We start from the raw sequence: 16,535 nt of genomic DNA, 5'->3' as shown, positions 1-16,535 counted from the left end.
CAGAACATCCTCACTGGGATGTTAAAGAAAGCCCTCACTCACCACCTAGTGATGACATGCTTCATCATCGGGCCCCACCAAAGAGACCGAATGTCTCTTTGGTGTGCTACAACGCCAGAATTACTGCGGAGCGGGATGGTGAGAAGAGGGCGTGTTGCGTGCAAAATTATACTAGTGAGTGATGGAGGATAAAAAATGTCAGTAGTGTATCAAAGAAAAACTTTATTAAATGATCACTAAAGACAATGAAGTTAAAAAATATATGTGAGGGACCAGTCCACTTTAATTGAGTGGTGGGTTCCTACAATGTTGTCGACATGTTTCTTGCCATTGAAACGGTGTTAATTTACCCGGCAATTCTTCAGGACTGGGTGTGTGATAAACCCCGGCGGTATGGGCACGCTAAGGCCCACCCTAACCTAGGGACGTGAAAGTGAAAAAAATTAAATTAAATGGTGTCAAAAAGTGCAAAAAATTAGGAATAGAGACTTATCCCTAATTACTCCTGGTTTAGGAGGCTTCTACTGATCGTTTCTGCACTTTCTGGGTGTTATGAATAAACACCATGGGTCTCAGGAGGGGGGTGGAAGCGTATTCGGCACACCGCCCTCGACGCTCGGCACCCGTGGTCCACCTACGTCGCCCTCAGACTGGACCCCGACGATTCGTCGAGGGCGGTGTGCCGAATACGCTTCCACCCCCCTCCTGAGACCCATGGTGTTTATTCATAACACCCAGAAAGTGCAGAAACGATCAGTAGAAGCCTCCTAAACCAGGAGTAATTAGGGATAAGTCTCTATTCCTAATTTTTTGCACTTTTTGACACCATTTAATTTAATTTTTTTCACTTTCACGTCCCTAGGTTAGGGTGGGCCTTAGCGTGCCCATACCGCCGGGGTTTATCACACACCCAGTCCTGAAGAATTGCCGGGTAAATTAACACCGTTTCAATGGCAAGAAACATGTCGACAACATTGTAGGAACCCACCACTCAATTAAAGTGGACTGGTCCCTCACATATATTTTTTAACTTCATTGTCTTTAGTGATCATTTAATAAAGTTTTTCTTTGATACACTACTGACATTTTTTATCCTCCATCACTCACTAGTATAATTTTGCACGCAACACGCCCTCTTCTCACCATCCCGCTCCGCAGTAATTCTGGCGTTGTAGCACACCAAAGAGACATTCGGTCTCTTTGGTGGGGCCCGATGATGAAGCATGTCATCACTAGGTGGTGAGTGAGGGCTTTCTTTAACATCCCAGTGAGGATGTTCTGATGCTCCTGTGATTGGCTCAGTCCTCTCTTCATGGACACTCTTCTTTTGTTTATGAAATTAAATATGATACCAATCTCTGTCTTTCTTTGTTTGCAGGTTTTAAGGAGCCGAAGCTGTTGAGCCATCAATGAGCAATATGGGATTGGGCGAGGCACAGGGACTGGGAGCAGCGGATCAGGATCGGGATCGTTGATTCAGGTGAGCAGAAGTGTTCTTAGGCCGAGATTCAGGTGAGCAGAAGTGTTCTTAGGCCGACAGATGAAGTCATAAACGGGCAGGTGTGGTACTTATACACGCTCATCCACAAAATGGCCAAACGTCATATGACTGGGTCGAAATCTTGTGGGATCTCGCAGGAGTTCCTCAGATCAAAAGCAAGGGTGGGCTAGTATTCTAGGGTCCCGGGCATTTTAACTGGAGGTCAAAAAGTTTGTTAAAATAAAAGGCTAATAAGCTTTAAAACCACACCTAAGCACAGGAACAAGACTAGGAACATGTGCATGTGGGAAATGCCAGGGTTTGGCAACAAGGCACAGATGCGATAGGGAAGAAGGGTGGTGGTCGGGGTCACAACAGTGGCGCTCTTTATTTAATTTAGAGACTAGCACAACAGTTGTTAGTCAAGTCAGTATACCTTAACAAGCATTGGAAATGCAATAGGTCTCGCACCATTAGAGTTAGTGTTTTTAGAATTGTTTATGGGTTTTTTTTGTAAATGTTTAGCATTTTTGTTTCCTGTAGCCAATGCTAAAGTATTACAAATAAAAAAAGCCATAAACATTTCTAAAAGCTCTAACTGAAATGGTCTGAGAACTATTGCACTGTGTGAGGGTGAGGGTGAGTGAGGGTGAGGGTGAGTGAGGGTGAGTGAGGGTGAGGGGTTGAGGGTGAGTGAGGGTGAGTGAGGGTGAGTGAGGGTGAGGGGTTGAGGTTGAGGGTGAGGTGTTGAGGGTGAGTGAAGGTGAGTGAGGGTGAGGGTGAGTGAGGTGTTGAGGGTGAGTGAGGGTGAGGGTGAGTGAGGGGTTTTGGGTGAGTGAGGGTGAGTAGTTGAGGCTGAGTGAGGGTGAGTGAGAGTGAGTGAGAGTGAGTGAGGGGGTGAGGGTGAGGGGTTGAGGGTGAGGGGTTGAGGGTGAGTGAGTGAGGGGTTGAGGGTGAGTGAGGGTGAGGGTGAGGGGTTGAGGGTGAGTGAGGGGTTGAGGGTGAGGGGTTGAGGGTGAGTGAGGGTTTGAGGGTGAGGGGTTGAGGGTGAGGGAGGGTGAGTGAGGGTGAGGGGTTGAGGGGGAGGGGTCGAGGGGGAGGGGTTGAGGGTGAGTGAGGGTGAGTGAGTGAGGGTGAGGGGTTGAGGGTGAGTGAGGGTGAGTGGTTGAGGGTGATTGAGGGTGAGGGGTTGAGGGTGGGTTAGTGAGGGTGAGGGTTTGAGGGTGAGGGGTTGAGGGTGAGTGAGTGAGTGAGGGTGAGGGGTTGAGGGTGAGTGAGGTTGAGGGTGGTTGAGTGAGGATGAGTGAGAGTGAGGGTGAGTGAGGGGGTGAGGGTGAGTGAGTGAGGGTGAGGGGTTGAGGGTGAGGGGGAGGAATGCGGCCTGCTCTTCCTACTTGTGTGGCAAGTATTTAAAGTTGCTGCCGTAGCTCAAGCTGCTGAGACGGGGGGACATGGGGGGCTGCGACAAGGAAAGGATTGGCAGGGAGGGCGCAACAGGAAGGCTCTCACTGGACGTGCGTGGCTCCACCTAATGCAGGAAAAGGAGGAGTTTCTGACACAAAATATCTGTTGAAAATTATAAATTTAAGTAGGGAAGCTGTGATTTGTCCCGATTTCCTGGGTCCACTGTGTACAAATCGGCCAGTCAACGAGTGTTTATTCGTGTTTTCTTATGTTGAGGCTTTGTTTTTTTTTTTTACCCCTTAGTGCAGTCTTCTGCAGTTTGTAGAATATAGCGTGAATTCGATCAGAAGGGATCAGAGCACTTTGCGTAAGCGAGAGTTACATTACACTAGGCCACATGCATTGTTCAAGGCATCAGGAAATTAGGGGATTTGCCCAGAATCTCAAGAGTTTGAGCCAAAACTGAGATTGGAACCGGGTTCCCGAGTTCCAAAGACTGCAGATCGGGCTGAAACACCACATCGCGTTTAGAGGGAGGCAGAACCCACATGATGGAAGCTTGGCTCGTTATGGGGTCGAGGTTCCGGTTTTATGAACATGACAATTTAGCTGTAATGAAATAAAGGATTAAATAACGCAATGCCTTGCAGCCAAAAGGTTAATTTAGATCACGGTTTCCTTTTATTATTTACAGCATTGTTCGGGGGGGGGTGTGGGGGGGGATATAGAAACAACACGAGGGTCAGCGTGTGGGTTAAAGTAAAAGCAACATGGTGGAGGGTGTGTGCAGGCAGTGGAGCTAAGCATCAGGATGAGCACAACAGGAAGGGGACCGAGCCCTAGCCGTACTTGCAGTGCTGGGAGACGTGAGGCAAGGGATGGGAGTGGAGGTGAGGGGGTGTTTCAGACGTGAATCCTGTGTTAATGAAAAGAAGGCGAGATCTCACTTCTTATGCTCAGCAGTCACTGCCACTCCCAGCTCTGTAATTCAAAAGTGAAAGCGCTTGCTAAACAAACAATTCATCCTCTCGTGGTCTAGAAGCTGCAATTTTTCACAAAAACACATATTTCGGATGCTATTTATTAGAAATTTAACAAGCATTTGCACCGGAGGCCAGTACTTACCAGCATAGTCCTAGGTCTGTACCGCATTGATGCTGGCTGCGGGTCGGCGGCTCTTTTGCCGAGGATGATCTTCAGAGCTGGGAAGAGAGCAGTGGGCTAACTTGGGAGGGGGCGGAGCGGGTAAAATAAACAAACGAGACGGAGGGAAGAGAGGGGAGGGGGGAGGAGAAATGCGACACGGCGGGAAGGGGAGGGGGCGGAGCGGGTTAAATTAAACAAACGAGACGGAGGGAAGAGAGGGGAGGGGGGAGGAGAAATGCGACACGGCGGGAAGGGGAGGGGGCGGAGCGGGTTAAATTAAACAAACGAGACGGAGGGAAGAGAGGGGAGGGGGGAGGAGAAATGCGACACGGCGGGAAGGGGAGGGGGCGGAGCGGGTAAAACAAGACGGACGTGCACGCGCTTTTAAGCTCAATGCGCATGCGCATTGAGCTTAAAAGTCACGGGCACTGCAAGGAATCGCCACGATTCCTTGCAGTGGATAAAGAGTGGATAAGCCCCCATAGTCTCGCTTGCTCGATGCGCATGCGCATCGACAGGCGAGACCTAAAAATGACTAAAACCTGTCCCCAAGCCATTCTTATAACTTTGGGGGGACTGGGATAGTCCGAATTACCACACTTTAAGAAATGTAATTGTTAGTAGTTGTGTTGGTACTGTCATTGGCAGCACTGATCAGGGCAATAGATGGTGCAAGCTACAGTGGCCTCCTGACAAGGGCCTGACACCTATTTTTTTCACAAATTAAGCACTGAGTTCTTGGTTGGTCTGAGCAGGGTTCAGAACTTCTGTAAGGACATTTGTTTTGACCTCTTGCATGGGTAGGTTGAGATTTAGAACATCTACCGCCCTCCTGATCACAGTGGTAAAGGAGGCGGAGTCTTCTGTAGCCAATGCTGGAGAGGTATCCAGACCCTTAGCATCCTGAGTATCTTCAAACAGGTTTCCTTCCTTGTATAAGTTATCCTCGTAATCACCAGCATCATATTAGTGAGAAATGTCTGGGTTGGATGGTGTGTACTCCTGTGGTCTAGAGAGTAAGGACAGATCTTCGGAAACCCCCAGAACTATCAAATCCATGTCCAGAGTTGTGACATTGGTACCAGCGTAGAGTCTCAAGCCAGAGGCGTCAGCTGTAGCACCGAGAATGATATTGGATGTTGGATCAAGGATGGACTATATTCCAAGAAGGAGGGAGTAAGAAGTGATACAGTGTTCGTTCACCTTCCCAAACATCTTACTATACAAAAACAATTTATTTATTTTGAAAGTTTTATACAGCGCGAACAAGACCCTTGGGGGTATCAGAGCGCTTTACAAGGTAAGTGTCTTATTGACATAGTACAGTTAAATACATAGGGTTCAATGCAAGTCGATGATAGAATACAAATCATATCGAGGCTACATAGTTCAAAGGTACATAACAAAACGTTCCCAATATATCCAGCATAATATAAATATAATAGCTAAGATATCTGGATGGCCGGTAGGCATTACAAGGTTCCATATCAGAGATACGTTGGGTCGTATAATATCAATAATCCATGCTCAAGTGAATTTAGCCATGAGAAGCGATTTCACTTCTTTTTTGAAGGATGCAGTAGAGAGGTTAAGTCTGGTTTCTGGATGTAGAGCATTCCAGATTCTGGGTGCGATCCCTGAAAAGGTTCGGTTGTATGTTTTCTTCTTGTTGAATCTTTGCGGTTTCAGTAGCTGGTTTTAAGCACTTCTTGAAGATCTGACCCCGCAGGAGGGCACCAGTTTCTGTGCCAGATAGCTGGGTGTATTGTGATGAATGGCTTTATGTGTCATACATGCTATTTTCAAATTAATTCTGGCTTTAAAAGGTAGCCAATTAAGGGATTTTAGGTCAGGGGATATGTGGGAGCTTCTTTATGCGCCAGTGATGAGTCTCGCTGCGGCGTTGATTGATGCTCTTAGGGGGCCATTGCAGCTTTGGGCAGGCTGCAGAGAGAGACACTCCCGTAATCCACTCTTGGGATGACTAGAGCGTGTACTGCCAGCTTGAAGTCCTTCTCTGGCAGGAAAGGTTTCAGCTTTCTCAACGTATTTATCTGAAAGTTTGTTCCTTTTGTTGCCTTGCTGATGTGTTTTTGCATATTGAGGTTTCTGTCAAGTGTTATTCCCAGCCATTTTGCTGAGTCCACGATGATAGGTTGGCAGTTGAGTGCAGTAATGTGTTTTGATCCAGTCTTGCATTATGGGTACTTGGGCGAGAGGAGCGATTAGGAGGAATTCGGTTTTGAGGGGATTCAATTTTAGATGGTTTTTCCAAGAGTTGTGTTGAGCGATTTGAAGTCTTCGAGGGTATGGATCTTAAGGTATAGTTGTGTGTCATCAGCGTGAATGTGATATTGCACGTAAGAAGCGTCACGAATTTCGGTGAGTGGTTCCATGATAAGATTGAACAGTGTCAGAGGTAGTGAAGACCCTTGTGGGACTCCTAAAGTGACTGGGACGCGATTGGACAGGGAGTGGTTGACCTTGAATCGTTGTGATCTGTTTTGGAAGAACAAGGTAAACCAATTTAGAACCGATCCAGATAACCCCATTCTATGTTTCAGAAGATCTATCAGGTTGTCGTGCTTGACGGTATCAAATGCTGAGGAAAGGTCAAGCAAGATGAGTACGCAGGCTTCATTCTGGTCTAGGATTTGTAGAGCATCATCAATTATATGGGTCATGGCTGATTCTATGCTGTGACCAGTACAGAAACCTGATTGGTATTTGTTCAGTAGGTCGTAATTATCAATAGGACTTATCAGTTGGAGGTGTACACATTTTTCTAAGAGCTTGGCCAAGGTAGGGATGTTGGATATAGGGCGGTAATTGTTAACGTCCGCAGGATCAGCCGTGGGTTTCTTTAGAATGGGGGATACCTGCCCGGCTTTGAGGGAATCCGGGATGCAACCTTGTCGTAGAGAGTTGTTTATGATCTTGGTCCAGAGAGGTAACAGAACCGGGGTGAAGTCTTTTACGGCGTTTGCTGGGAGAGGGTCGGTGAAGTCATTGGCAGGGGTTCAGGACAGTAAGCATTTTGCGAATAGATTCTTCATTGTCGGTAGTAAAGGATGACCAAGAGGCATTGTTTTTTAGGACGAACTTTGATGAGATTTGATGTGGTGCCATTGGAAGGGATGGTGATAGGTTCGTATGTGAGAAAAAGTGTGCGATTAGATCGTTGAGAAGGTCCTTCTTAATGTTGTCAGTCTTCTGAGTGAAGTAGGAAGCAAATTCTTCACAGTTGGGTTGTGGGTATAAATTATCTTGGGGGAGGAGATGTGCATCCTTAGACTGAGTTTTGATTAACTCGAAAAGTTTTTTGGGACAATTTTTTGCCTGGTCTAATTGGTGGCTAAAGAAGTCTGCTTTAGTGCGCTTGATCTTTTTGTAGTATGCGTTTCTCTTCTTAGTGTCTTGAGGTGATTGGCGGATGGGGCTGATCTCCATGTGCGTTCAGCTGTGCTTAGGGATCGTCTGTCGTCGTTGAGTCTTCCATTGTACCAAGGCTTAGAATCTTTTGTGGAGACTCTCTTTAGTTGAAGGGGAGCTATCTCATTTAGTATCAAGTTCATGGACTTGAAGTAGTGATTGGTGAGATCATGAACTTCGGATATCCCTTCAGGGGAAAGAAGTACGTTATAGCTGGAAGTTGTGATTAGGTTAGGGTCAATGTTTTTCAAATCCCTCTTCCATGCTTTATGTCTTGTGGGTTGAACCGAGTTAAGTTTCACTGTTTCGTTGACCAAGAAGGTGATAATATGATGATCGGATCAGTCACAAGGATGGATCGTATCTAACTGGATGGAGTCAACTTTAGAAATTACTAAATCAAGGATTGAACCTTTATCGTGTGTAGAACTGTTACAAATTTGGGTGAGGTCGAGGTCAGAGAGGAAGTTTTTGAGACTATTGACCACTGCATCATTGGGGTCATTCCAGTGGAGATTGAGGTCTCCAAGAAATATTTGGGTATTTTGATGTCCGGTATTAGAGGAGACAATATCCATGAAATGTTCGGTAAAGGTGAGGTTATCACCTGGTGGATGATAGAGTGTATGTAACGAGCATACTGGTTAGCCATTACTAGTGATATCGAGGCATAAGTATTCACAAGACGGGAATAGAGGGGATAAGGATCTGTTTACTGCAATGGGTTAACCCCTACCCTATTTAGCCTATCTCTCCATATCATCCCAAGGGGATAACCATATGGTATTTAAAGGACTCTCACCCACTGTAATTCCAAGTGACATACTTCATCATTATTGGGTGGGATCCTAGATTTAAAACAGTCTAGGATGTCCTGGGAGTTAATTATATTTTCAAAGGGCACCCAACAGAGTTAAAAACAGGTGGGGATGCACTAAGGAAATTAGTATCCTCTGTATACCCGGGTTAACATATTTCAGCCATAACACCAATGCCTCACCGGGCTAGTTGGCTTTCGCTAGGACCGCACAAGCATCTCGTCTTAGTATCCTATTTGAAAGCATTCAATTGTGAAATTTCCATTCACCATATTAATACATGGCATACATACCAACCCATTTGGTCTCTATGTTTCCATTTCTTTAGTAGAATCCTATTTGAAACTCCTGAGGGTAAGGAGGTAGGTGGCTGAAGCATGCCACTTGGAATTCCAGAAGGTGGGAGTCCATTTAATAACATAGAGTGATCCACTTGGGCTGGTATAGAGAGATATACTAAGCACAGTACGGGTTTCCTCCAATTTTTTGCACCAAGGATGAAGCCGGCAGCGACATGCTCGAGGAAGTGCCCGACCCTGGGCGGAGGTCGAGTGATGCAGTCAGCGTCGGGAATGGATCTACTGATGTGCTCCTAACAGGAAGCCAGCTTGGATCCTTGGTGCTCGAAGGCGCTCCAGCAAGAACTAGTGGGTACCAAGGATTGTCTCTTCAGCCTCTAGGAGCAGATGGTGTCTGACCACTTGCAGGGGAGGGGAAGCTGTAATACTGCTGCAGTCCATTCTGTGCAATGGCTCCACAGCCTAGAGGTACCCGGGTGTACTACTAGCTCTGTATCTGCATCAAAAGACAAGAAGAGAAACGAACTGTCGCACATTTATTGAACCCGATATCACATGCATGACAACACCTACCAATGCACAAGGGCATTGCTTTGAAAGATTCCAGATCCTGAGTGGCACCAGTGGTAAATTCACAAGGTAAGGAATCTGCGGTAAGAAGTCTCTACCAGAACAGCCCGTCTATATTAGTACAATGAAAGAAAAACAATGCCTTCTTGAAATCCGATCTTTAGCATTTTCACTCTGAAAAAGTATTTATTCTTTAGGGTGACCTTCTGCAATGACCAAAAGAGGAAAAATGTAAACTATATATCCCGCCTTATATTTGTGGAAATTCCATCCCATTCAGATATACCAAGTACATAATATTTCCAAGTTCAGAACCCACAGTCAACTCCCTTTTTAATTCACAATGTTGATATAGTTACAACCCCCAGCATGGAGACTCCACTGAGGCAGTGTCCTGTCAGATAATGTTAGTAACCCAAATCCAAATTTAAAAAGGGTACAATGGACAAGCCTTACTACCCAAAGAATAAGTGTTGACTTCTTTTGTTTGTGAGCCTGGTGTGTGTCATTGAAATGGGCGAAAACAGGGAGTGACATCACATGCAGCATAGAATTACATTTCACAGCGACTATGTTCTATAACACTGCAATATTATGCAACTAAGAACTTAATTTCTCCAACCCAAAAAGTAACATACATGTAGGTTGGAGCTTTTTTTCAGATGTTGCTGTTAACTTTCCCAGATGACTTACATTATCAACAACAATGTTATAGACAGTTCTTGAAAGCACAGCAAACTGCTTACCGTCACTGCTACAATATCAAAACATGTGTTCTTTATACGCTTCTGTACAGGTAACATCACAAAATATGTTCTGATTCATACTTTCAATAGGATTCATATCTTTCAGCTATATTACACAACATTTATGAAATATTGTAAACACAACATCTACAATATGGAATTATGTATGAAGCATACTTACTCTTCAAAGGAAAGCCTGTGAGCGTTTCTTATTGTCTGTACACCTATGCGCTTCATGGTTGGATCAATATCCCGTATGATGGTCTCCAGAACAGCTCTAAAACAGTGACTGCTAAGGGTTGGGCTTTCATTCATCAAGCGACTGCAGTAGTCTTCAATGGCGTGGCATGACACTTCCCGAGATTTGTAAGAAAGTTGGTGGCCTGGAAGCTGTGACACCCAAGAGCTCAGGGGATAGCCAAACTCTGTTTCCTGCAATGAATCAGACGACATAGGCGGAAACAAAACTCCAGGGGGCAGTGGCGTTTCCTGGGTAGTAAGCTTCATGTAGCAACATGCAACAGAGGTTATTCCAACAACATTAGGGCATCTCGCAAAGTGTCTAATCATTGCAACACTGAGGTCACCACAGGCATGCAGTCCTGTTAGTACACACCTGCTTTTGAATGGACTCAAAGTATGTGCAGATGACATTCCGTGTGCTTTGTGTGTAGCACAATAATCACAGGGTCTGCTATCTTCCAAGTTTTCGTTTTTCTGGCAGCTGCTGGTTTTAGATTTGAAGTTATTGAAAGTGTGTACTAATGGGCAGCCCTTCTTCTTTATATCCTGGATGCATGTCTGCCTTTTAGCCTTTGTTCTACTGTCCACATGTTTTGATGAATGGTTTTCGTGACCAATGTTATCACCACCTGTCCTTACGTCTCTTTTGTTTGAAGGCGGTGAGGGAAGGCTCCTCGCCATATCAGGTGAACCAACTTGAAAGTTGGGTACATGGACTACAGAACAAGCATCATCAACTTGACACTCATTAATGTCTATTACGTTTGAAGGTTCTGAAATTGGATAATCACACAAGTCTAACAGAAGAGCAAGTTCGTCCCATGATGCTCCGGGGTTCACCCGCCCTAACACATGTCTTGGCACACGGAACGGGATACTGGGAGTGCTGTGCAGTTTTGGATCCTGGAGGAGGAAAAGGGCATGGTTAGACAGTGATTCATTTTGAAGGTGTACGCTTTAAAACTGAACTAATGCAATATTCAACGACTGAGACAGAATATCATAGATTCTTAAACATGGGGCTAGAGGCTAAAAGTACTGTTTTCGTGTTGCAAAAAACCTGTTGCAATATGAGAACAGTAAGGAATTTTATAAACCAACATAGATCCTATTAGGTTAGATCGTAAAATTCCAATATGGAAGGGGTCATAATTAAATCTACCTCATAGATATTTATAAGATAGATCACAAATTGTGACTGACTCTGACTGGAGGCGATCACAGAGATGGCTGCCTGCTTTGGTCAGCAGACTACCATGTGTGATCACCTTTCCATAAAGGAAAAAGGGTTGTGTTTAAAAAATGGTTCTTTTAGACTTATAAGCCGATTACGATCTCGTTAGAAAAACGTCCTCAACAAATCGGTTCTTGACTCGTTTCCTACCGAATCATGTCCTGCCAGTCCGGACGAAGATCACGATGTTTCCCAACATCGTTCGGTCGGACTTGAATAGACTTCAGTGGGAGCCTGTGTTCCGAATGAGAACACAGGCTCCCATTGAAATAAGGGGTGATTGGGGAATACCTTGCACCCTGTGGCGGGCACCCCATGGTGCCTGTCACATTGTGCATGGTTGGGAAGAGAGTCCCCTTGGGTACGGTCACAGGCCACATTCGAACGCCTACGGGTGAAGGGGAGCCCACAACGGGCCCCAAAAGACTGATTCGAAAAGCTGTTTCGTCTCAGACAAACTGAGTCGGAACGGCTGTCTGAATCGGTCATCGTAATCGCTCATCCGGAAACTGTGCCCATTGAGCTCAAACGATTCGGCTCCTAAAAAGACTTTGACCGACCCAATGACTTTCGGAACCGATTCGGACTGCTCGTACAGTTTCCAGACATCATAATTGCCCGTTGTGGAAAGTCTCCGATTCAGTAGAAAACAAGGGCACCGAATCGGATTCAGCAATACCGAATCCCATCTGGAGCGCTTCCTAACAACATTGTAATCGGCCCCTTTCTTGTGATCCACTGAACAACTGCTTTCTTGCCAACACACTTCTTTTTAATATTCACAAACAAAATGTTTTCAAGGGGATCCCCTCCCTTTTGTGAATGGGTTACCTCTCCAAGTTTGGAGTCAGTAGCTTTTTGGTGTTCAGTGGTTGTTATGGATGCCAAACATTGATACGCTGCATAACGAATCGGTATTTGAAAGGGACACCTATAACATGCTCCTTCTAAATAGTGATTCAGAATGGGTTCGGGATCCCATTTTAGGAGTTGGTAAAAGTTTACCGACTTCTTAAATTGGATTTGTACATTAGAAAAAGCAATTTTGCAGTAACCCACTCCAAATCGGAGCGTTGCAACTGTAAAACTGCTCTATACATCTGACCCTTGGTCATTACAACAAACACATCACAGAGAATACCACTACTTATAATCCTCCACAATGAGAAGTAATTACACAGAAAAGTACAGGAAAATCACTACAACAAATCTACTTTAACACTGATATTAAAGTCATTTTCACTGAAGTTAAATGCATGTATAAATATGGGTTGCATTTATGGTAAGGAAGACAGTCACAATTACAGTTTGGATTGAGAGATGGATTTGTGTAAATGTTGAGCAGGCAACTAATATTATGCATTTCTGTAGATGTGGCCCTTACTTGTGTAATTATGGACGTGACACATTTGTCACAAAATCCAAAATCGACTGCATGATTTTAATATGTTAATATAAATGGGGTGTAGCTCAAAGGGATTGAAATCCCATAAAAGATTTAATGGTCACCTTTTGGGTGTTCATTGCTGCCAGAGAACCTATGCTCAGATGGCATCCATCAGTATCCTCGGAGTGGAAAGACTAATTCTGCCTTTGTCTGGAAATGTTCTGTTTTACTCTTTCATGCAACAAAGGCACTTTTCTCAAAAGAAGCAGTTCATTTAAGGAAGACTGGAAAGCTAGAAGAATACCAAAGACATTTAATCGTATTTAGAAACTGTTGACATACGTCTCAAAATAACTCCCAGTGAATAAAGTTCGTAGAAAAGTATGGAAGTACTGGACGAATCGCACACTAGGAGAACGGTTCATAGATGCGAAAATCTGTGCTATAGTGGAATAATGTATCCAAAGCAAGAAACTGAGTTAGGAAAAATAAAAATAGATTTGGAAGCCCTAGTGGGAATACTTGAACATGAATCAAGAAGCTCCATGACATAAACTGTAGCTAGTAAAATGTTGTATAAAACTTGTTATGCTTAAACAGAAAGAAATTACCATTTCTCTGACCAGGTACACTGAATGCCAAGTGTTTAAAAATCGTTATGCTGAAAAACTGAAAGTAAGTTTCAAATCAACAGGAATGTGCAGAATAAAACAAGCACATATTTCACTACAAAAGTGTGTGCTTGTAGGTTTGTTTTAAACTATTTTCAAAAATGTTTCTGTTTCACAAAATGTTTTCACTCCTAGCAGTAGAAAGGCCACTGTAAATAAAATGCTGTTCCCACGATGCCATGCAAACTAAAACATTAATTGTTGTGAATATTGTTTTCTAAAGGACTTTTTCCTTTTTGTGAGGTGTGCTGAAATACAAGAGGGTGCCAGATAACCATGCTGCAGAGCGTGGGACATAAACTGTCTTCAATTCATAACAATGCTCTACTTAGCTACATAAATTAGACAACCTAGTTACTTTGGAACTCAATTACTGCATAATACCGGGGACCCTGGTCTACGGACAGGGACACAGCAGCTGTACCTAACCGTTTTTCCACCACTTATCCACTTCTGGAATCCCGGAACCCTGGTCTGAACAATTTCAATTATTTGATCCTCAAAGCAATGCACAAAAATACAGAAATGTATACATTAAAAAATACACAAGTCATGAAATATTTTATTTAGCTCACAAACAAGTATGGAAAATTCGAAATTTTAATTTTAATGGAAGGTTGGATCTTTTTAAAATGCAGGTTTTTTTCCAAAAGCTGAAGCGATATGCTAAATTCTAGCATGTCACTTTGGCCCTGATGTACAAACTGTTTTAATGGCTGCAATTTCTCCTATTTGGTAAATCTTTTTTAAAAAAAATATTTTTATTGTCGCAAGAGCATATATTGACAATACCAACAATTACTTGTATTTGTGCCTACAACCCTGAGGCCGGCATAACTAAGATATCGCACGTACAATCGTCCAGTATATATACTGCCCCACTCAGGCATTCAGTTTGGTAATGATCAGGTATTTCGTGTGAACCTTACGAATGCAGTAGTCGAGTGTGTGCTGAAATCTTGCATTTTGTATTTTACATACAACTTATAAACAACTTAAAACGTGACTCAGTTGTATCTCACAGAACTCACATCCTTCAGTGCACTCTAGATGCTACTCTAGAGTAGGTCCCTCCCACCAGTCAACAAAAGCCATACCCTCCTTCCACCCTCCCTCCCCTGCCGCTCTCGTGGCATCGGTTAAGGTCTGTACCCAGTGTGCATGGCCTCATTTACAACCTCTGATTATCACTCAAGGTCTTCCTCCCCCTCTGAACTATCAGTATCGTCCTCCGGCAGAGGATCACAAATGTCCCCTCTGTATGTGTTCCAGGGTTGCCAGACACCATTCCATTTACGCGGACTAGCTCTTGATTGGTATACCGCCCTCTCCGTTAGCATGAGCATGTCCATATTTCTACTCCATTGTGCCAGGGTGGGGAGCTCAGCCGTCCCCCATTTCTGTGCGATATCCCGTTTGGCAGTCATGAGGCCTATCGTGACCCACAACTTCCCGTAAAAAGTTAAATCAGTAGGCCCCCATACATTGAGCAGGCACACCCGTGAGTCTAGTGTTAGTTAGGTGTTAAGTGTTTGTGCGATGGTGCGGAGCACTCGCTGCCAATAACCTACGATGCTGGTGCAGCTCCAGATTGTGTGGATAAAAGTACCTTCCTCACCGCATCCCCTCAAACAATATGGGTGGTCCGCCCTCATCAACTTATGTAGAGTGATTCTCGTGTAATATATCCTATGTAGGATTTTCAATCGTACCAGGCGGAACCTAGTTCATATTCCAGCCTCCCGTGGGGAGGCAATAGCAGCGTTCCAATCAGAGTCGTCGAAATCGCCGACGTCCTCCACCCATTTCTCTTTTAGTTTCTCCAAGGGGTCAGACATATTATTAAGTAGCTTTCGGTAAGTCAATGATGTCGCTTTCTCTTGCATAAAGTCTGTAAGCAGGCGGTCTTCGAGCGGTGAAGATTCTGGTGGTGTAGAGTCTTGAGGGATCACTGCTTGGAGGGCATGCCTAATTTGAATGTATCGAAAGAGTTCATTGTCCCCCAATTCATATTGGTCCTGAAGGGACGCAAATGAAATTACCCCCTCTCTGGACCACATGTCTCCCACCGTAGAAATCCCGATGTTGTCCCATTGAGTAAAGCCCTTTGTGTTCCTCAGGTGCCCCAGTGCTTTGGAGTCCCACAGTGGAGTAAGTTTCGTAATGATCCCTTCCCAACGTAGTTTTGTGTGTGCCTTGTACCATATCTGCACGGTATGTTTAGTGGCCCTATCAATTTCATTGCTACCCCTTTGTGATACAGTGGTGCCAGTAGGGTGTGGGTGCCTAATTGTGTCCTGTCCGCCTTAAACGCCGGATCGTTTTGTGGGGCGTGCATCCACTGATTAATAACCTTTAGTTGGGCCGCCCAGTAATACATTTGTACGTTAGGCAGTGCTATCCCGCCATCGAACCAGCTCCTGTTGAGCTTTACGTGAGCTATTCGCGCTGGGCGATTCCCCCACAACAGAGTCGATATCAGCGCCGTCACCTTCTGAAAGAAGCTGGTGGGCACGAGCATTGGAGTATTTTCAAGTATGTATAAAAAACGAGGCAGCGCCATCATTTTAAATAATGCTGCTCTGCCGAGCAATGTTAATGGTAGCTCCTTCCAGTGTTGTACGTCATTGCGCAGCCGCACGAGAGGGGGTTGGAGATTAAGAGTAATGAAGTCTGTGGTCTCTCGGGTGATATGTATTCCCAGATATTTAAAGGAAGCGCCCGCCATTGCCAGAGGGCAAGTCTCCGGGAGGGCTGGGAGTGGTCCCCTAAGCTCGTAGAGTGTCGATTTCGACCAATTGATAGTGTAACCGGACAGCCGCCCATGTGAGTTGCACAACGTGAGGAGGTTCGGAAGGCTATTTTCCAGGTCAGTGAGGTAAATCAACATGTCGTCCGCGTACAAGGACACCCTGTCTTCCCAACTATCCTCCCATTTAATCCCTTTCAATAGTGGTGTCGCTCGAATAGCAACTGCCAGCGGTTCTAGGACCAACGCGAAAAGGAGGGGCGAGAGCGGGCAGCCCTGCCTCGTCCCTCGCGCCAAACTGATCTCACGCGATATGTGTCCATTAGCCACCACCCGTGCCACTGGGTCTTTATACA

General features: G+C 44.9%; 1 protein-coding gene across 4 annotated transcripts in view; it reads right to left on the bottom strand.

The window, feature by feature from the left end:
- Nucleotides 1–16,535, bottom strand: part of METTL25B (methyltransferase like 25B) — a 471,174-nt gene that overhangs the window by 97,286 nt on the left and 357,353 nt on the right. For all 4 annotated transcript variants that reach the window (XM_078669825.1, XM_078669822.1, XM_078669824.1 and 1 more), the window contains one exon: nucleotides 10,077–11,041. In XM_078669825.1, the coding sequence (XP_078525951.1) occupies nucleotides 10,077–11,041 (965 nt within the window). The remainder of the gene's footprint in view (nucleotides 1–10,076; nucleotides 11,042–16,535) is intronic.

Source organism: Lissotriton helveticus, chromosome 12 (assembly GCF_964261635.1).
Source record: "Lissotriton helveticus chromosome 12, aLisHel1.1, whole genome shotgun sequence".
NCBI classification, from domain to species: Eukaryota; Metazoa; Chordata; class Amphibia; order Caudata; family Salamandridae; genus Lissotriton; species Lissotriton helveticus.
This window is presented reverse-complemented; position numbering and strand designations above follow the sequence as displayed.